Source organism: Parus major, chromosome 4A (assembly GCF_001522545.3).
Source record: "Parus major isolate Abel chromosome 4A, Parus_major1.1, whole genome shotgun sequence".
NCBI lineage: Eukaryota > Metazoa > Chordata > Aves > Passeriformes > Paridae > Parus > Parus major.
In genome coordinates this window covers 6,441,372-6,461,717 of record NC_031772.1, presented here as the reverse complement: position 1 = coordinate 6,461,717, position 20,346 = coordinate 6,441,372, and the positions used below count along the sequence as shown (strand labels likewise).

The 20,346-nt window shown below is 46.4% G+C and overlaps 2 protein-coding genes across 4 annotated transcripts in view; both read right to left on the bottom strand.

The window, feature by feature from the left end:
* Window positions 1-1,783, bottom strand: part of LOC107203688 — an 8,823-nt gene extending 7,040 nt beyond the window's left edge. Inside the window, exons 1-2 of the mRNA XM_015625999.3 lie at window positions 1,566-1,783; window positions 514-870 (exon numbers count right to left, since the gene is read on the bottom strand). Coding sequence (XP_015481485.1) covers window positions 514-870; window positions 1,566-1,728 — 520 coding nt within the window. The 5' untranslated portion in view covers window positions 1,729-1,783. The remainder of the gene's footprint in view (window positions 1-513; window positions 871-1,565) is intronic.
* Window positions 1,784-5,054: 3,271 nt separating this feature from the next.
* On the bottom strand, window positions 5,055-20,334 carry LOC107204016 (heat shock factor protein 3-like). Of its 3 annotated transcripts, none has more exons than XM_015626766.1 (13): window positions 20,174-20,334; window positions 18,965-19,073; window positions 17,201-17,328; window positions 14,193-14,317; window positions 13,270-13,345; window positions 12,548-12,609; window positions 12,021-12,102; window positions 11,604-11,737; window positions 10,576-10,821; window positions 9,675-9,780; window positions 9,033-9,098; window positions 8,155-8,221; window positions 5,055-7,586 (listed from the first exon to the last, which is right to left on the bottom strand). In XM_015626766.1, exons 1-13 carry the CDS (start codon window positions 20,315-20,317, stop codon window positions 7,255-7,257), a joined length of 1,677 nt encoding a protein of 558 aa, XP_015482252.1. In that variant the 5' UTR covers window positions 20,318-20,334; the 3' UTR covers window positions 5,055-7,254. The 3 variants fall into 3 exon arrangements, with proteins under 3 accessions (XP_015482252.1, XP_015482254.1, XP_015482255.1); XM_015626768.3 differs by lacking the exon at window positions 20,174-20,334 and adding an exon at window positions 19,306-19,448; XM_015626769.3 differs by lacking the exons at window positions 17,201-17,328; window positions 20,174-20,334 and adding an exon at window positions 19,505-19,897.
* Between the last annotated feature and the right edge of the window lie 12 nt (window positions 20,335-20,346).

Below are 20,346 nucleotides of genomic sequence, written 5' to 3'. Positions count from 1 at the left end.
CCTGGCTGTGGTGGGGACGGTGCCCCTGGCACAGCAGTGCTCGCTGTCGCTGCCTTCCCAGGAGGAAACAGCTTGGCTCTCACATCTCCTCCCTGTGCGGGATGAGCTCAGCTGTGCCGCACATGGTGTCCTGCTCTCTGTGCCTCTGTAAACCCCCTGCACTGGGCAGACGGAGGGCAAGCACAGGCTGCTGAATTTCAGTCAAAGAACAGCCATAAACTGTGCCTGGGACTTCCCCACTGCCACACGCCCCTGGGAAACATCGAGCCATTGGCTGCAATAGAGCCAGCGATGAGCTCTATTGAGGAGCCACAGGGCCGCCCCCAGCTGCAGGGTGCTGTGTCCTGGACACAACTTCGCTCTGATGTATTTGCTCCTTCTTGCTTGAGGCTGACAATGATCAGCAAAATGCTTCTGCATTGAAACACGCAGTCACTGCCTACCTGCTCTAGTTTCCAAAAGCCTTCCTGAGCCTAGCCCTTTCCTCCTGAACAGCCTCCTTCCCGGATTTACCTTTAACAACCTCCAATTTGGTGGTGATCTCCTTTGCTATCAGGCTGTTGTTGCTGTCTCTCCAGGTGACCTGGCAAGTGTAGGTTCCTCTGTCAGAGATCTCCAGGTTCAGGATGAGGAGAGACACATTTCCTGGGGCATCCTTTGGGATGCTGACTCTGTTCCTGTACTCAGACAGGAACACGTGGTCACCAGAGACATCCCTCCGAAAGATGGTGCCTGAACCTTTTTCATGTACCACAGTCCAGGTGAGGGTTTGCTGCACAAGGTCCTCCAGAGGCACATAGGTACAAGGCAGAGTGATAGAGTCCTTCCAGACACCTTTGATCTCACTGGGGCCACTCAGGTCCAGAAAAGCTGCAGGAAGAAAGAAGGACGGCAACTAAGCCACAAAGCAGCCAGGGTGAAGGCAGCTCCCAGGTGGTGAAGCCATGGCAAGGGTGTTGGCAAAGAGAACCCACCAGATGAGAAACACAAGCAGTCAGTGGAGAGCGTGAGGGCTGGGCTGCTCAGGGGTGGGTTAACCAAAAATCAGTGTGGCATGAGGCAGACAGGTGGGAGGTGGCTGATGGCCAGGGGCACCGGGGCCACCAACTCCTGCCAAGCATGCAGCCTGCCTCTCCTGCTCTGCCTGGTGCTTTCCTGCCACCACCAGCACTGAGTAGAGCACAGGGGCAGAGTTATCCAATAACTTAGGTCTGAGGGAAGGAGTTGGTCTAAAGTCCAAGTTGAGGGTTCCCTGGTCTCAGCCAGTGTCTGTTCCAGACATCATCCTTGTGGCTTTTGACGAACAGCAAAGACTTCCCTCCTCCACTGTCTATTTGTTTTGCTGAAACACACCACTCTCACAGCCTAAGCCAAACACGAGAAACTTAAACCGCTGGGTGAAGAAACCTAAAACTCTTTTTCCTGTAAACATTACGACCACTGCCTTTGTCCCAGTACATTTGTCTCACTCCGAGGACTGAATCTAAGCTCTTCCCAAAACAGAGCCTCCCCTGCCAAACACGCAGACACCGCAGGGCAGGGGCCCGTGGCCAGCCCAGACTCACCGCTGCAGTGGAGAAGGGAGCTCAGGAGCGCGGCCACTCGCAGCACCATTCCCATCCTTCCCGGGGCACGGCTGCTCCCTCTCCAGCCACACTGACCCGCGTTCCCCAAGCTGCTGCAAATCAGGAACACCTCCCTGCCTGGGCTCACCCTGTCACTGAGCATCCAGGATAACTGCTGGTGGTTTTTCCTTCCTCTTTATCAGAAAACAAGTCTCTCAGTGACCACTGTCAGAGGCGTGGGCACAGCGGAAACCCTAAGGAAAGGGTGCAGAGAGGAAAGCTTAAAAATTACTTCCACACTACTTCATATTTTCTGCTGAGTATGTTTTTCCCCCCTTCTGTTTTTTAATTTTTTTCCTTTATTTTTTCTGATTCCTAGGCAACCATTTCTTCCTCTTTTCCTTGTGTTGCTTGCAGACAAATAAGCTTTAACACACAATTACACACACACAGGTCTGAGAGAGAGGTCATAAGGAACTGAACCATCTAGGTCCTCACAATTCACTTTCTCACCATCTTCTGTGACAATCACCACTATGCTTTAAGTTAAGGCTCATGAAACCCCTTAAATCTTTACATTACCAATGCAAGACAGATAATTGCTGTAGCCTCTTCCAACTGAAATATTCTATATCACTCTACCACATTTAAGAGAGGAAGAATTCAGGAATACAAATCTAAAGCAAAAAATTTCCCCCAGAGCTGCAGACATCTGGGCCACCAATCCCACTGCACCTCACAGATGGATGCTCCCTTCTCACAGAGCAATTTAGCTGCTTGTTTTAAGTGATTAATTGTTTTCAGTTACAAGCCGTGACTGGGGGCATACTTCCCTCCAATGCCTGCAGACTACTTGGGAAACAGGTGAACATGAAGATGCCCAGAGAGAAAAAGAGGAACTTGTCAAAGTAGAAAATCTTCGAGACTGTGAAATCACGGTTTCTTAACTGTAATGATATATTACTATTCATTAAATGTTATAGTTGATCTCTGTAATTCAGTAATTGAGCACTAGCTCTAAGAGAAGTACTTGTTTTCTACTGAAATATCCTTCTCAAGGGATTTTACTGCCTTTGCTGATTTCTACAGCTCTCAATTTTTCTTCTGCTTCAGTAAAATAATCTCTTCTGCTTCATTGCATTCAACTGAAGCGAGCCTTTGCTGTTGTTACCCCCAAATTCAACATCCCATCCTCAAATACAAGTAATCAGTCTAATTCAATGCAGCAAACCAAATCCCAGTCCCTGGTCTGGAAAAAGCCCTCCTGTAGTGGTAGTGAGACATGGTTTGGACCTGCAGTGGTACTTTGGGATCCACCTTTATGGCTCTGTCTTCCTTCATCAGAAATTTCCCATGAGATGCCACTCCAGCCTGCAGCCACTGGGATAGGGAGAAGCTGGAAAAGCTGCTGTGGGCTGCAGGTTCATGTATTTTTTGGCTCAAAGAAGGAAAAAACCACATTAAGGTGAAATCATTGGAATTCCTTTTCAGGGAACAGAGCTTGCTGGAGGAGGGTAGAAGCCTACATTGTCTTGAACCAAGTCAAAGACAATGGTTTGGCTGGGGTAGAATTAATTGTCTCCACAATGGCTAATATGGGGTTATGTTTTGCATTTGTGCTGAACACAAGGTTGATAATATAGAGATGTTTTTGTTATTGCTGATCAGTGTTTACATAGAGTCAAGTGCCTTTTGCTGTCACATGCTGGTGAGGGGGCTGCAGGCACATGGGAGATGGGGAGGGGACACAGGACTGGTGACCCCAACTGACCACACTGCATGGCATCATGCTCAGCACACAAAGCTGGGGGGAAAAAAGAGGGGGGACATATGGGGTGATGGTGTTTGTCTTCCCAAATCACCATTACATGTGACTCTGCTCTCCTGGAGGTGGCTGAAGACCTGTCTGCCCCTGGGAAGCAGTGAATGAATCCTTTCTTTTTCTTTGCTTGTGTGCCAGCTTTTCCTTTCACTATTAATCTGTCTTTATCTCAACCCAAGAGTTTTCCAGCTTTTACCTTTCCAATTTTCTCCACAATCCCACTGGTAGGAGAGTGGGTGCGTGGCTGCATGGGGCTTGATTGCTGTGAAAACACAACAGGAATGTATCACTAGTGGGATCTGGACCAACTAGGAAGCTGAAACTCCGTGTGACTAAAAAAGATGTGTAGGTATTTATTCATGCATTTACATTTACCCTGGTGGTTGGGGGAATAGTGGCAGGAAAAGTCTTGTCCTTTATACAGTGCAGCACCTGTACCTAAGGTGACTGTGGCAGCAAGCCCTTGCTTTGGGTGTCTGTGATACCATGATGCTGCTTTCCTAAACAAGAATCTTGTTTTAGGAGACAGCAAAACATCCTGAGCATGGTTGGATGAGGTGGTATCACACATCCCAGGAAAGACAGAGCAAAATCCATTTTTCTTGTATTCTGGAAAGCTCTGCTAGCAAGCACACAGGAGATAGGAACTGATGGCAAAGCTCCCATGGTCGGTGTGGGGAGGGCAGGGTTGGAACAGGGCAAAAGGAGATCTGAAAGGAGCATGCCAGGGGCACTTGGCACTTTCTCAGTCTGCACTTGCCATGCCTGGGAGTGTTCAGTGGATTCCCAGCACGTGAGAGAATCTTTCCTCACTGGACAGAGAGTGGTAAAGCTGAGGAGCCAGGCAGCAGCCACGTGCACTGATGCTGGAGAAGGAAGGAAGGAAGGAAGGAAGCTGCTGCTGCAGTGAGGCCCCTGTGGTTGTCTGTAACAAACTGGTGCTGCCCCAGGCTGCAGTGGGGCAGTGCCCCCACCCAGGCTGGCACATAGGGGTGGTGACCCAGTGCCTGGCCACTGGCCCTCGGGCACAGGCTGGGCACTGTGCTGGAGGTGCACTGTGCTGCAGATTCAGCCAGCTTGTCATAGCAGAGGAGTCTGTCCATAGCTCCATGTGCCAACTCCACTGCTGTGTCCTTGCCTTTATCCTGAAGAGCAGCAAGTTCTGTATTAAGATCCTTTTTCTTGGCAGTGGAAATGATGAACAAACCTTACTTCTGGGAAAATCCCACAAAAACTGTAATGCCCGTGGTGCCAGTTACCCTGGGCAGTCTGCACTGGGGTGCCAGATCTGGGGTCTGTCTGAGGATGTGGGCTGTTCCATTTCCTTCTGTTATCTCAATATTTTAATCCATACCTGATGGAGCTGAGGGCCTTTCCTACTGAGTCCACAGAGAACCTGTGCACTACATCTGTGTGTTTTTCACCACACATGGTATTTTGAGCTTTCACATGAACCCTTTTGAAAAAGCAGTCCCAGGTGCTGTTCTCCCAGGCTCTGGAGACAGACACTAGGCTCTTCTCATCACCCTAGTTACTCCTGAACCAGCATCATGAGACCACACCCCAGGAGCATGAAAGCTCTCAATTCTGGAAAAATCAGTAAACAGGTTTGAGAAATACTGGCACAGACAGGAACACACACAAAGAAAGTACAAGAAACACAGTAATCTTTTTGCAATTCTTGAGTTTAATTACTTCAGCATGTGGGTTCTTGTTATTCAGTCTTCCCCTTTCAATTGCAATCTTTCTTAGGAAAGTTGCACAAATACTTTTCCCGGACCTGTACATAAACCAGACACACAGATGCACAAACTTTTTTTTTTTTTTTTTTTTTTTTCAATTTTCTTAAGCCTTGGTTTCTTAACTTCTTAAGAGAGAAAGTGTACTAAAAACCCATGATGCACTCAGACCCAATATCTGACAGTGGGCTGTGCTGAGAGGAGAGGACTCAGACAGATGAACATGACACTAATCCATGACGGAAATTACAATCCAACCAGTGCAGGGAGGTCAGAGGTGCAGATCAACCTCCCAAAGAACTCTGTTGTCTGCATGGTGCTGTCAAACAGCACATCAGAAAAGCCTGGTTTTCACTGATTCACTCTTGGCAAAACTGTGACCTTTGGGAAGAAATTAACAAACCAAACCTGACCTGGGACAGATGCAACATGCTCACTTCCCCCACTCCCTTCAGCTCATGAAAACTTGAGACTATTCAGCCCTTGGCCTCAACAAGTCAGCAAAAGAAAGACTGTGAAGGCTTGAATAAGACAAACTTGACAAAAGGCAATTCAAAAGATGGAAACGAGAAGAGTCATGAGGTAAGAACAGGTAATAAAATGACACTGAAGGTATTACACACTCAGGAGCAGGACCTTCCTCTGCAACTCAGAGATTTGACAGTGAAGCACAAATCCAATAAAGTTGGGCCAGCACAGGTAACATGCATTATCTAGCAGGCTTCAGAATATCTACCTTGGATTCTTGAATGTAAAAGAGCTCAGCACTTACTAGTTCAGGAAGGTTAGAGAGAAAAAAGCCTGCAGGTAGCCTGAATTCCTAAAACTGGAAAAAAAACCGAAAGTAACTGTGCTGGTAGGACATATCAGGTGATATTATCCAAGGGGGTTTCTACCTGCATCCAGGCCTCTTGCAGCCCCAGCAGTTTGCTGTCACTTCAGCACACAGCAGGTTTGTGTGGGCTGGTGAAGCTGTGACATGTTTGGTACCAGCACACGACTTGCTGCTCCACTGACACCGGGGCTGGGTTCCACAGTGCAGCTGCTCAGAGAACTTGGGAAACAGTGCCAAAAGAAACTCTGGGGAAAGACTTTTTGGTGATGTAGACACCAAGTTTATATAATTCATTGTCAAAAGACTCAGATGCATCCGGCTAATTTGGCTTTAAGATTCCACAGGCAGTGGAAACTGCAGTGTGAAACCTGGTGTCCACACAGGGGCAGGGAGCAATAGCTGCTACCAGCATGGAGATACCCTAATGTGACACCCTGTGTCAGTGCAAGGCACCCCAGGGCTCCCCCTGTCATTTTAGGGACAGTTGCTGGCCTTTGCTAAACATGAATCAGTCCTACTGACTATCTCCAAGGACACACGACCTGTGAACTGGGGGCAGGTTACCCCGGAACTGCCATGCAATGTGCATGAGAAATCAGCGCTACACAGGGGGGCAAGCACTTCCTACCACAACTCCTACAATCCAGGGCAATGGATGTGTGCTAGCATGTTAAAAAATAATACTCCACAGTTAAATGTCATTTTCCATAGGAAAAATGTTCCCTATACCTAGGAGCAAATCTAGGAGTACGAAAGTAATTTAAGCAGATGCAAACAATTGTAGCCAGTAACTATCAAAAAAGAAATCTCAAATTAAAAACAAAATTTAAAAACAACTTAATTCCAAACAGTAGGCAAGCCACCTATTGAAGCAGGCTCTCCAAAGAGTAAAACCCAGGTTTAAAATATTACACACCACATTACTATCCAGCTAATAAAAACAAACACCACCCCCCCAACAAAACAACCCAGCCGAACTTTACAAACAGGATACAAACAGATTTCCTCTTGCAATAAGAATATTGGATAAAAAGTTATGGAATACACTGTGGTATGTTTACAGGGTTGTTGTTCTTCCTCTCTGTCTGGTGCCTTCACTCCACCAGCTCTTGTTGTTGAGCTTGTGTTCAGTTCTCCCAGATGTGCTCCCTGCTTGCAGCAAGAGAACTTCCATTTGTCTGCGCAGAGCGGGGTCCCCAGGAAGCAGGTGAGGACCGAGCTCACACTTTTTGCTGCTCCACTCCTTTGGTGGTTATTCCATAGCACTAAGCCGGTTACAGATATTCTATGAGTTCAAGAAATTTCTATCTCAGAGGCCTCATCTATGAAGTTAGCAACAGGACTGAGAAGCAGGAGTGGAAACAGTTTATACTCTCCATTCCCATCTTCTGGGAGGAGAGGCGGATCACCCATTCCCAGAGTGTCCAGAGGCTCGGCCTGGCTCGCTGGAGCTGCAAGTGGCACAACGGTTCCACTGGCTGATGGAGGCTGGAGAACAGGTTTCTCCTCCAGGGGAGGCAGCAGAAAGTCTTTCGGATCATCCACCTTCCCTGCAGCTTCACCTGAAGGCAGCTCTTCAAATAAGGAAAGCAGAGGGTTGGCCCTGTACTGGATCAGCTGCATATCTGAGGAGAAAACAAACAGTTCAGTTTCACCAACTGAAGGCTCTTATTCAAGCCAAAGAAACCTGGAGAGGTTGCTTCAAACTTGGTGCACTACAGGAAAGCCCAGGCTGGGCTGGGACAAACCCTACACCCACGGCTGTCAGAGTGGAGCCAGTGCCCCTGTGCCTGGAAACATCAATGCCTGGAGCCCACTCCAAGCACTCAGAGCATGCAGTGGCAGTCCTTGGGAACCTGAGCAGCTCTGCCTTTGGGGGCACCACAGCCTGTGTAGGAGATACTGCTACAAGGACATTTGCATTCAGCTCCCCACTGTGGCTCCTGTGTCACATTTCTATGTGCAAGGGGACTCAGAATGGGACCCATGTTTTCTATGTGAGAAACCACAGGGCACAGGATGGGCCTTTTAAAACTGTGGCTCAGCTTCAAGATCAGTGAAACATCACAGTCTTCACAAAAATCTTAAGCCTAGACCAAAGAAGGAGATATTACAAGCTGCAACAATCCCATTTCAATATGGTTTTCAAAGAGTGTGGAGCTGCCACAGTGCTCAGTGCTCCTTCCTGCCCACCTTTGCTTCCTGCTGTTTCCCTCTCGCTTGCTCCCAGACCTTCAGTGCTCTCTGCCAAGTTTGCCATCTGAAACAGAGAGTTAAGATACACTGTTTAACAACAACAACAAAAAAATAGAAGTCTTTACTGTCTGGTTAACAGAAATAGATGTGAAAGGTGGAGGAAAAGAGATGGAGCAGTGAGCCTGCACACAGAGGCTCTCAAAAGAGGCACAGTGAAATACAGAAAAACTTAACTTTCTAAACAAAACAAGCTTCTGTCTAGCAAATATTTGTTTTACCTTCCAAACTAGAAGCTTTATTATAATCAGTATTGTTGGGGTAACAGTTAAACGTGACTTCATCATGTAATTGAATTTTGCAGGCACTGCTTAAACACAGCTGCATTTCACATCAGTTGTCAAAGCTCTTCTTACTGGGAAATCCTAGTTTAAATATTATTTCAGAACTTCAACAAAAATAACACTTGCAAGAGTATTTTTTTAATAGTATGAACCAATTATAGGAACTGGACCAAGAGAAATAAGTTTGTACTGAACTTCTGTGTATCTTCTGAGGAAATTCCATGGAGCCATGTTCAGAACAGCTATAGTGTATTGCATTACAATGTTCCTTTAGTATTTTTCCTTCAGTTTTCAGACAGGCATTCCAAGTGTATGACTGCACTAGGTATGCAGAACTGGAAATTATCTTGAGAACCCTCTTAAATTCCAACATGCCAAGAGTGATAATTGAAACTGGAATCAGCTAGATGAGATGAACCAGCAGTGTCACCCTGTGCCATGAACCCCGTTCCCACCCTTGAGCTACATCAAGCAAGATTCAACTCCCAGCATCACATTCACCCTCCCCACCACAGAAGTAAATCTTACTCTTACATTTTCAATACCAGGGGGAGTTTCCATCAAGCTCATATCCAGGGCTGGCAGCTCCGGATTAAATGTCTGAAAATAAAACCAGACCATATGTGAACTAATAAAGTTTTTGAAATTAACTGCAGAGAGCTCCTGAAAGGACTGCAGGACCCAGTGTGCTGCTCCTTCCACTGAAGCATGGGGACAGTGGCACCTCCATGGACCTTCAGCTGAGACCTTCAAGCTGTGCCAATAAACTAATGTCACAGGAGGAGAAAAGGTTACCCTGTTTCCTAGTGATTCCAGGGATACAGCTAAGTTTCACTCCATATCATCCAGTTCATATCCATAAGGGATACAGCTAAGTTTCACATCCATATCATCCATAGTCAGGATGTGATGGTATGTGATTAGCCTTGAGAAGTGAGGCAAATATTTTCCTTTTTTTTTCCCCCTTCAGTTCTGTAGAACGGGAATCCTGTACAACATTGGAAAGGCTCCCAGTATTACCTTGGACACTGTCAACACCTAAGAATCATTCTATTTGCAGCTATTTGCTTTTCAAGATGTTCCTGACTCTTACCCATTACAACATGGAATAAACTAGCAGCATTTCATGACACAACAGTATTTCTCAGAAATCAGAAACAGTGAGAAGACACTCACATCACTGAACGCTTCGGCACCAAAGTTGTACTGCTTCCCTGACAGCATTGCTTGGAGCTCTTCAAGGCTGGCATCGATGCAGTTCAGAAAATCCTGAATTTCCTCTCTAGAAAGACAAAATTACATAGCACTGTAAGGCACAGGTGGCAGGCAGAGCCTTCTCTTGCTCTACAGGGCAGGTTGCCTACAATCCAGAATAGCCAAATGGATGAAACTGCATTCCTGTATCACCTCTCACTCCAGCTCTTTGAGGTACAGGAACAAGGAAGACTACCTGAACAGCAACTACAGCTATGAGGTCAAAAAGCAGCTCCTCTTTCCTCCCTCATTTTAGTATCTGGTGAATGTTCTCAGATCCCAGCCTGTACATCAATATCTGTTTGAACAAAGGTTTGATGGCTGGGGTGGGAATCCACAGCCTGCACCCCTGATCCAGGGCTGTGTAATCCTACAGGGCACAGCTTTGGGAAATGAAGGGAAACAGCTCTGTACAAATGAGGGGCAGAGAAGGAAAGGAACAGTGAGGTGACCACCAGGACAATCCACATCCAGGTCCCAGGAGCAAAGTGCCCACAATGCCAGCCCGAGATCAGTGTCCTTTACCTGCTGCTTGGCAGCACCTGGCAGTGGCAGCAGTGGGCTGATGGGACACACTGATGGATGCACCAGCAGTCAGGCACACGTGTTACCATAAAGGTGAGAGGGACACGTGCCCTTTTTCAATGTGTGATGCCAACACTTGGCTTTTTCAAGCCCTGGTAACAAAGGTGCAGAGAATTCACTTCATCAATGACAATTCAGAAGCTAATTCCCTACGTTCTGCCCAACAAGGCACCCTCCAAAACTCTGACAGGATCCCAAGGGGACAACAGGGTAACACTTTTCAGAAACAAGTTAATACCTGTCCAGCAAAGGATCATTCTGGTTTCCAGAGCTGTTCTCATTCAAGATGGAGTCAATTACTGACACTGGGTCCTCTGGAGCATTTGGCTGTGCAGCGTGGAGCTCCACAGCAGCCGTGCCTATTTCGCCGGATTTGCTGACATCGTTTATAGGAACTGATGGAACAGGTTCTGCACAATTTAACTCACTTGGCTGTGATACTTGACAAAGAGGTAAGCCAGGATCCAGAGCTGCCTGTGGCTCTCTAAAATGTGACCCAAACAGAAACAACACACAAGAGAATTTATCAATTGCATTACTATTAATTTCAGGTTTAGTATCCCAAATCTTAATAAGATTAGGCCAGTCAAGGATTAAAGTAACAAACTGGTCTTTAGAAAAAGCAGTGAAGTGGCAGATGAAGAATCTCTTACTACAGCTTACACAGAGACCATGCATCAGAGCAAAATACTTCTTTTTCCCAGGCAAAAAGCAGCAATATAGTATATGGGAATTAGGCAGGAGAGAAACTCCTAACAGACTCTGGAAAGATTCCAAATCAGTCCATATTTCACTCTGGGTATTAACAACTAAATGGGTCTTCAGTAAAATCTGTTGCCACACAGAGAATGCCTTCCCTAGGACATGCTTAGTGAGAGCAGTATTTCAACTGGAGATAAAACTATATATCTCAATTTGTTAGCAATCTCTATACATTTTGGATTATTAGAAACCTAGATGTGCATTCAGGTCCCTGCTCAGTTGAGAAGTCAAGTATGTGTTCATTTGTTGGACAGACAGAAAAGCCTCAGCAAATTAATCCTGTGATGCCCATCAGCCTGACAGGCCTCCAGGGACTCCTGAAGAGACATGAGCTCTGACAATGACAATGCTACATGCTGCAGGAGAGCCTGCAACAGGCCTATCATGCACAAATGGACGTTCAGAGACACATTCTGTTTCCCACAACCCAGATGGATTGCAAACATTAACATAACTACCCAGTTAACAACACAGGCATAAATACTTCATATAGTCTGGACATACCTGGCTCTGCCACTTGTGTGTGCCACAGCAAGGAGGCCATTGGTGGCATTTTCCAGGGTGTCAGTGATATCTCGGATTATCAGACCTGTACCATTTCCATCCTCTTCATCTGCACTATGTTCAGAAAAAGCCATCTGCAGATACAGAACAGAATGAGTAAACCACAGGCTCTGACCTTTTCTTTTTTTGTACTGAAGCCCCATTCTCCTTGCAGCTTCTTTTTCCTGTTCACATTTCATCTGTGACCAGTTGCACTGATTTGTATGATTTTACAGCCAGAATGCTGCTCTAAAGCTGCCCATTACAAAAGGGAGAACATTTGATTACCAGGTTAGGGTATTTGTAGCTATGAGGAAGACTGATATCACAGTTTATCATCCTGTCCAACCCACTGCCTCTGACCCTGGGGAGACTTACAGCTTGGCCACTCTCCACAGGGATGCGGACATACTGACGACTGTACTTGGAGGGTGAAGCACCTGCAGCATCCGTGAGAGACCTGAGACAAAGCACAGCTTTAGTACATCCTGACTGCCAGAGGGAAGAGCTGCAGCAGTGCCAAAGACAGGCAGTAATGGTAATCATTCTTGCCCTCCTGAGAAGCCTGGCTTTTGTGTCAGGGAGGGTACTGCAGGCAGCCTGTGCTACACACACACACACACACACACACACACACACGCTGTGGTTTGGAAGAAATCAGTCACATGTGCACATTTTGAGATTTACCACTTCTGATAACTGTGCCCTTTGGAACTGAAAATGTATAGAATATTCTCTTCCCACCCACTTTAGTGATAAGGAGGAAATACTTATTTTGTGCTTGACTGAACTTCCATCAGCTTTCTCAAGTTTGAATATACAAGTGATAAAAATACCTGTCACACAACAGAAACTGATTTATCCCTACAAATCTGACACTGATCTGGGACCTATCAAGTAATTACCTTTTTCTTTTGACCCCAACAATATAATTTCCTCGCATCAAACTTAGTATAAATTGAAGAATCTAAAAAGGAGAAACAAAAGAAAACCAAAACAAAGTGGTCAGCATAGCAATCCTAACATTAAATTCTTAATTCAGATTTTACTATAAAATGATATAGTTACATGACAGAAATTAACAGGTATTTTAAAAATCCATTTGCAATGTATCTTAAAGAAGAAAGCAAGAGTTACAAACTGCATAGAAAAATTAGCCCACTTGCACAGTTGGCTTTTTTTGAAATGCAATAACAGCACAAGTCACTAGAGGATTCCAGACCAGAAACAGCTGAGGAATAAACCAGAGAAATTTTTTTCCAGCGTGCAAGCTCCTACAGTTTCTGCGTTCCAAGCTCACTTCTCAAGTGGTCTAAGTGTATCCTGGTCCAAGATCTTTCACAGACTCCATTCCATGTGCCTGCAAACTCTCAAGTTCTGAGCTCCTGTTACCATGCACTATCTCCACACACTGATATCCTACTTTGACTTTTCCTTAGGGCTTTGCTCGTGGTTCTTTACTGTGCTACTTCTGGGACACTCAGGAACTGTGAACATTTTCTTTATGCTGTATTAATACAGCCTGTTCAGCTCTGTGTCATTTGTCATTCTACATAAGCAAAGAATGCCATGAAGTATCACAGAGGCAGGAATAAGGATGGTAGCACTGAAGATGCTGCAATGGTACCTTAGACAGCAGCTTCTGTTGTTGACTGTGCTTCTGCCTTAGAACTGCCACTTCTTTCCACAGGGCCTTATTTTCTCTGCAATGCAGAATAAATCAGAAGACAGAGGATGAACAGAGTTTACTTTATATGCTCTAGTTTTACAGCTTTCAAACTTTTAGAGTACCTTGCAGAACCAATGGCAACATTCCCTCTGTGGATAACTAACCCTCAGTTAATTTGATCCACTAGCATAAACTCTGGGTTAACTTAACTCCATTTTCCATCAACAGCATCAAACACTCACTTAATAAGGACACCCTCATCCTCTGCTGCTCCACCATTAATCTTTATCTGAAGTATTCCTTCAAAGCCTCAAAGCTGTTGAATAAGGACTTAGTGTTACACTCAGCCTGTTTCCAAACACTGACAGCCTTGGGACAGATCTAAAGGTGGTTTGATTGTTTTTCTTTAAGGAACAGAGAGAGAAAGGTATCTGCTGAACTCTGGTTGATATCTGCTGGCATACCAATGACCTGAATGAATTACCAGTGCCTATATGAAGGGGATCTGAGAGAACAGAGATGAGGATGTGTGAAGTCCACTTCCAGTTAGAAAGAAAACAAAACACCATTGTCCCTCACTGCATCTAATCCTGTTTGTATTCAAAAATTTAAATGTTTTTATTGAAGTAAAAAACTACTACAGGTGCTGGCAACCAGAGTGAAATCTCAAGGCAGTCAACAAACTCCCAGTCTAAATCATCAGTCATGACTGAATTACAAAACCAAACAAGATTCAGAATGTCGTGTGGGGTGGAATGGGCATTCTTAGGAAAAAATATAGCTTCACCTGTTTCCAGTTCAAATGAAACCCATATTTAGCCAATCTCCATCAGATATAAGCAACATTCAATGCAGAAGTGCCCCGAAACGGCCGAGTCTACCTCTTCATGTTAGCCAGCCTGACATCCATGTTGTTCTGCTGCTCTCTCATCTCCTGCACCTCAGACAGGACTTTGTGCAAATCCTCTGTGCAGACCTTGAGATCCTCAGTTCTCACTGCAGACACCTGGAACAGGTACACACACACTTTAGTACAATGCTCCTTGCTGCAGGGAGAGTGCAGTCAGCCTGCAGGGCAGCACCAAGCCCCACTGAAAGACCAGGTAAGACTGCAAGTCTTACATGGCACAAAACACCACAACTGCTGCAAGTGACAACCCTTAGGACAGGCTGCACTGTATATAAAAAGCAAGATGCCAATGAAAACATGAGATTAGCACTTCCTGCCTGGAGACAGTACATTCATGACTGTAATTCACAATAAAGACCACTGACTGCAAAGGGCTTTCTCTGGGGGTTCTCTGCCAGGCTTGGTGACAGTTTGCCCTCTAGTGTCACAGAATGTACACCAGCCAAAAAAACCCCACAGCTGACAGTGGAAGAACAAGATGATCATATTCCTTCTAGGTGTGGGCAAATCTGCCAGCAAAGGAGTAACTTAATTTCCACGACCTTACTGGGAGATGAAGGCATCTACTTAGATGCATTCTTACTCAATCTGAAAATCTATCCTGTACCAGTTGAATTGCAGATTCCCCTACTGGTGTTTCCTCTACTACCTCTCAGCTCATTGACATTCCAAAGTTATGGAGACTTGTCTGCAGAAAGAAGAGTCCAAACTGCTCTTCTGCTCACAGCACAATCTGTGAATGCTGCTACTTCAAACGATGGTGGAAGAACCATCAGAGAGCAAAGAGTTCACAGTCTCCTTCCTGCACTTCTATACTAAACATTTTCCAGTTCCTTCAGCAGCTCTCTGCAGCAGAAGCATTGTTGGCTGCAACACAATTCAGGATTTTGAAAAAGACAGGTTTATAGTGCATCACATGCACGTGTCTGAATGTCACACCCAGGTTTTGTGGGCATAATTTTGAACGTCATATTGCCAAATATTGACTAGAACTGAGCCACACAGAGCTGAACAAGGTGCCCCTCCCAACCTACAGCCTGCTGGGAGTTTTATTGTTACTCTGCTAAATTCCAAGTAGGCTGTGAAAGCATCCCATGTGGATTCCAATGGGGAGGTGAAAACACCAATGTGGGATTGGCCTGCTGAGGCATGAGATAACTTCTGTGCAGGTTGGCTCACACATCTTGTCTTCCAAAGGGGAGTGGAATGGTCAGAAACGAATCTATGGTGTTATAAACCAACATCCCATCCCTTTGTGCTGGAACAGACACAGCTGTTGTGCAATCACTTCTCAGACATGACTAACTACTTTCTTGACACAATCCCATGGTACAAAGGATGGACTGAAGGGTCTGACAGTTCTCCCCCCTGTCTGCAGTCTAGATGCTTTGCTTTTGCTGCAGTTAGTAACTTATGCTAATGTAGGCAGGGTGCATCCCAAATGGAATTCAAGGCTGTCTGATTTCTCTTCAGCACACCACCTCTCTGTGGGACGACAACCAAAAGTTGCAGGAAGTGGGTGGAAATTCCAACTGCAGCCAGCTAGCCTCCAAAAAAACAAGGGCCAACATAAATTCTGCCCAAGTACAAGGAACTGAGCTTCAGAGTCCCCAACTGGCTAATCATGGTGTCCAGTCCTTGGGTGCTGAGGCACTGGCACAGGCTGCCCATGGAAACTTGGCTGTCCCATCCCTGGTTGGATGGGGCTTGGAGCAGGCTGGTCTAGTGGGAGGTGTCCCTGCCCATGGCAGTGGGTGGAATGAGATGAGCTCCAGGGTGCCTCCCATCTCAAATCATTCTGGTGTTCTGTGAAGACACACAGGCTATCTGCACACCAGCAGAGCTGAAAGTGAAAGGGAGTAAGTAAAGCAAGACCTGCATTCAAATCTGCAGTGCTGACAGAGGCTTGAAATACAGTTTACAGCCAATACTGGAATATGGCCCAATTCCAGGCAGTAAAAGAGCAAGAAAGTTAATGACTTTTTTACAAAAAAAAATCACTAGCATTTCCTGTACAACAAAGAATGTCTTTCACCAACCTATTCAACACTTCATACCAATGTCCTTAGCACTGAGCAGAGTTTTAGTCTTTCCATCTAGAACACTCCACCCAGTGCACCACCCCTGGGACACATGGTGCCACACCTGACGTCACCGCGCCCCTGCCCTGCCAGGCGTGCACGCTGGGACACGCCGGTCACAGCAGCGGGGGGAGCACAGGCCTGAGCCACAGCCACTCAATTGATTCTGGCTCCAAGCAGGGGCAGCTCAGTGAAGAATCAATCCAAACATAATTGTGGCTCTCCAGCCTACCCTGGGCTTTTATTACCCTGGGCAATGCAGCCACACCTGACGACAGCCTAAAGAAAAGATTCTGCTGTTCGAATGTCAATGTGATGTATCATGATACTCCCTTCCTCAGGATATTATGAGCTGTAATGTGCCAATAGAGGATAAATATCTGTGCAGAAACAGGTCAGACAAGGCCTGAACTTACACAAGAAAAGCAGAAAGTGCTCATAAGGATGTAGCTTAGTGGCAACACATTTTTGGAGGAGAAATATAATTTACACAAACTCATCCAAATGAACAGGTTACTGATGACTTTGCTAATTTTTAATGAGTACCAAACAGGAATGTATTTTCTTTTGCTTCTTTCACTTTGTGCCTTTCTTGCAGTTGGAGATGCTGACAGAACTGCAGACCATGCTAAGCTGCAATCAGGGATATAACTCTGTGGAGAAGGGCTGTGGTTTGATGATGATGTAGAACATGGTCCTACCCCAGTTCACAACCAAGAGCTGAGCAGGTTTTGTTTAAGCACTGGCACAAGGAGGCCCAGCCAGGCACTGGCCTGTCATCATGAGGGAGTTTCCTTGGTTCCCACGGTATTTGCTGGCTGTGTTTCAAACACCCATATGTGCTCCTGATAAGCCACTTTTTCTAACTAAGTGAATTAAGTATGTGCTTAGACTATACCTTGCGCTTGATGTTCTCCAGTAAATGTGCCTTGCCTTGCTTGAAGAAAGGGTGCTGAAACTCAATGACTGAGCTTTTCTCTGCTGTAATGATACCATTCTCCAGAGCAATCACCTTCCTGAAACCATCTGTGGAGAGGAAATCAACAAAGGCATTTCTTCCAGTTGAAAGCTGACTTGGAATACATACAGCTTAAGAAAAGTCCAAAATATCCACTACTCTCCAGTTACTGGGAGCAGAAACTATGAAAAACAGCCAAGGTAGCTTTTGTTGGTGCTCAATGATTTCATTGCTCTGATCTTCACAGCTAGAGAATATGTCCACAGTACCACTGGCTGCCCTTGGCAGGCTGCACACCAGAGGCCAATGTGTGTCTGTGGGCAAGACAGCCATGGCCAAACCATCACAGCCACGTACAAACCTTCCCAACAGTTAGTTAGAAATGAGATTTATTATGACATCTTGAATAGAATCATGTCCCAGTGGATGCAGAGGAATGGTACACTTTCCCTTTTATCCTTGACAACTACACATCAAAACAAATGCTTTCATGTACCATTATGGTCTATAAAATAAAGCAAGGCAGAGAAGTTAGTTCCTTGCCTGCCTATGCAAACACCTGCAGCAGAGCACCTTCTTCATACTAGACTGCCTGCCCAAAGTAAGATATTGCCAGTGCTATTTCCATCACTGCTCAAACACCACAGGCTAGATGCATGATTCAGCTGACAGGCCAATCCACGTCTCTCCTCAGTCAAGGTTTTAACACAATTAATGCACTCCAACTATTATTAGAAAGTCAGGATATATCCAGCAGGAAAAGGAGGCTGCCACTACATTGTATATCTACATAGGAGCATTTGCTTTTTTTTCATTTATCCTGGCTACAAGGAGAGAGACATTGTTTTTTTTGGATTATCCACTGTCATACAAGTGATTGATCTTACAAACAAAAGCACATGACACAAATAGGAGCATCCACCCTCTGTCCAGAGACTAAACAGATGTGCTGTAGGTTACAAAACCTATATAGGCAGCAGCTGGAGACATCAGGCAAACCTACTGTGCAAGGACAGAGAGCTCTTCGCCGACAGTCTGAAATTCTAACTAAGGCAGCACCTCCTGGGATGTTGTCCCTTCACTGGCCCCAGAAGCTTCTGCAGTTATTCCTGATGGTTCCTGCAGCCCTGCATGCTGCACTGTTCCCCTGAGCCACCCTCACTGCACCCCTCTACCTGGCCATGCTGTACATGTGCTACCTAACATTGCTAAGTGATGCTCATTGCTTGAACAGAGAAAACATAATAAAATATAAAAAACAATGAGAAATGTAGTCCAGCTTGGCCCATCAGCAGGACTGGTCTGGTTCCAACTTGCAAAGTAGGCAAGAGCAGTGGTGGCTCCAAAATCCAGGCAAATTTTTTTTCACATTCTAGGTGTAAGGGTGTACACACAGCCTCTACTCCCCTGGGTACACACGTTTGCTGCAAGACCAACCTCAGGGAGCCTCACACTGCCTTTAGTCACCAGCACATATTCCTACAGCTGTTACTCAAAAGGGCTTGTAGCTAAAACACAATAACCGAACACTAAACCAAGCTCTACCATCAGTCTTTTCTTTTGCAAAGCAAACTTAAGGTCAGGGCTCAGGTTTCTAGAGATGAAAAACTTGCCAAGTCCCGTTTGCTTGTTTAAAGAAATCCAAACAAAGCCAAGTAGCTATGAACTTGGCAGACAGAGTATGTAGGAACTACTGATGCTTACACATGTTGAGCTGCCGTATGAAGCTGGAGATATTGTTGTGTTTGAAGTACTTGGGGAGCAGCTCCTTGGCAAACCTCTGCTCATCCAGAATGCAGAAATTCTCGCCATTCTAGGAAATAAGCAGAAGTAACAGTTAGTGAACAAGCACAGCTTTTCTAAGGTGTTGCTCTTAAGTGAAGATCATAAATCAGCAGAGACTGTTCTGAAAGCAGAGAAAGGCAAAAGACTTTGCTGTGGGAACACTTTTGAGTACTTGGGACTGGACTAAAAGGTTTGAATTCACAATTACATGAAACACTTCTATTGAACAGGGAATTTTCTTAAGGCCCTGACACACCCACCTTAATCCAAAGCAAAACTGTTCTAAAAAACCTGTTCTCTTTGTCCCCAGGAAGCATTAGCATTGCACAAGCCCAATGGAATTCATGCCACTAGAGAGATTTCATCTCCCTTCATCAGCCTGCCCAGCTCCTGACAAGATTCTTCCATTGTACGTGCTATGTCATCACTAAAAATAACCACGTAATGTTGCTGAGTTACCGAAAGTTCAGACAACACAACTCAGCGGTGACCAGGGTGACACCAGCAGTGCCGGATTTATCACATGCTCAGGATCAAACTTCCTGGAAACAGGAAGAGCTTTTTGCATCACTTTTATGTTGTTCACGAAGAAAACAAAAACATTGTGTTTCTTTTAATCTTTGTCTTTGTAAAGGGCAAACGGCTGGAAAAAAGTGGAGAAAAATCCTACGGATTTAAAAATGACAGGGAACAAAAATAAACACAGCGCGTGTCTGGGGTGTCTGGTCGGTGTGTCCGTGCTCTGTGCCCGCGGGGCACATCTGTCTTTGCTCCGGAAGGAAAACGGACAGTTAATGGCTCCTGACAGCGTCCTTTCACCGCTCTGAGCTGCAGCCCGGGGATTCGGGACTGTCCCCCAGGGATGTCCCGCTGCGCCAGCACCGCCGCCACGGGCCGCACGCGGGGAGGGCCCGGGCAACGGGGGAGGGCCCGGGCACGGCCCCGCACACGCCGGTCCGCCAGCACCCCCGCAAGCGGGGCGGGGAGGCGGGCTCGGCACGCTCCGGGCGGCCGGGGACCCTCCACCGCCGCCCGCCCGCAGAGCTCCGCAGCCCCGGCCCGGCGTTCCCACCACCCTCGAGTCCTTCGCGCGGGCCTCCCCGGGCCGGGCCCGGGCGGTCACCTCACCCTGCTCCAGCAGATGACGTCGTCGCTGTCCGGATCCTCCAGCAAGGCCCAGAGCTTGGCGAGGAAGCCGGGGACGGGCGCGGAGGCGGGCGCGGGCGCGGCGGGGGCGGCGGGGCCGCGGGGCAGCGCGGGCGCCTCCCGCATCCTCGGACCGCGACGCGCCGCGCGAGCAG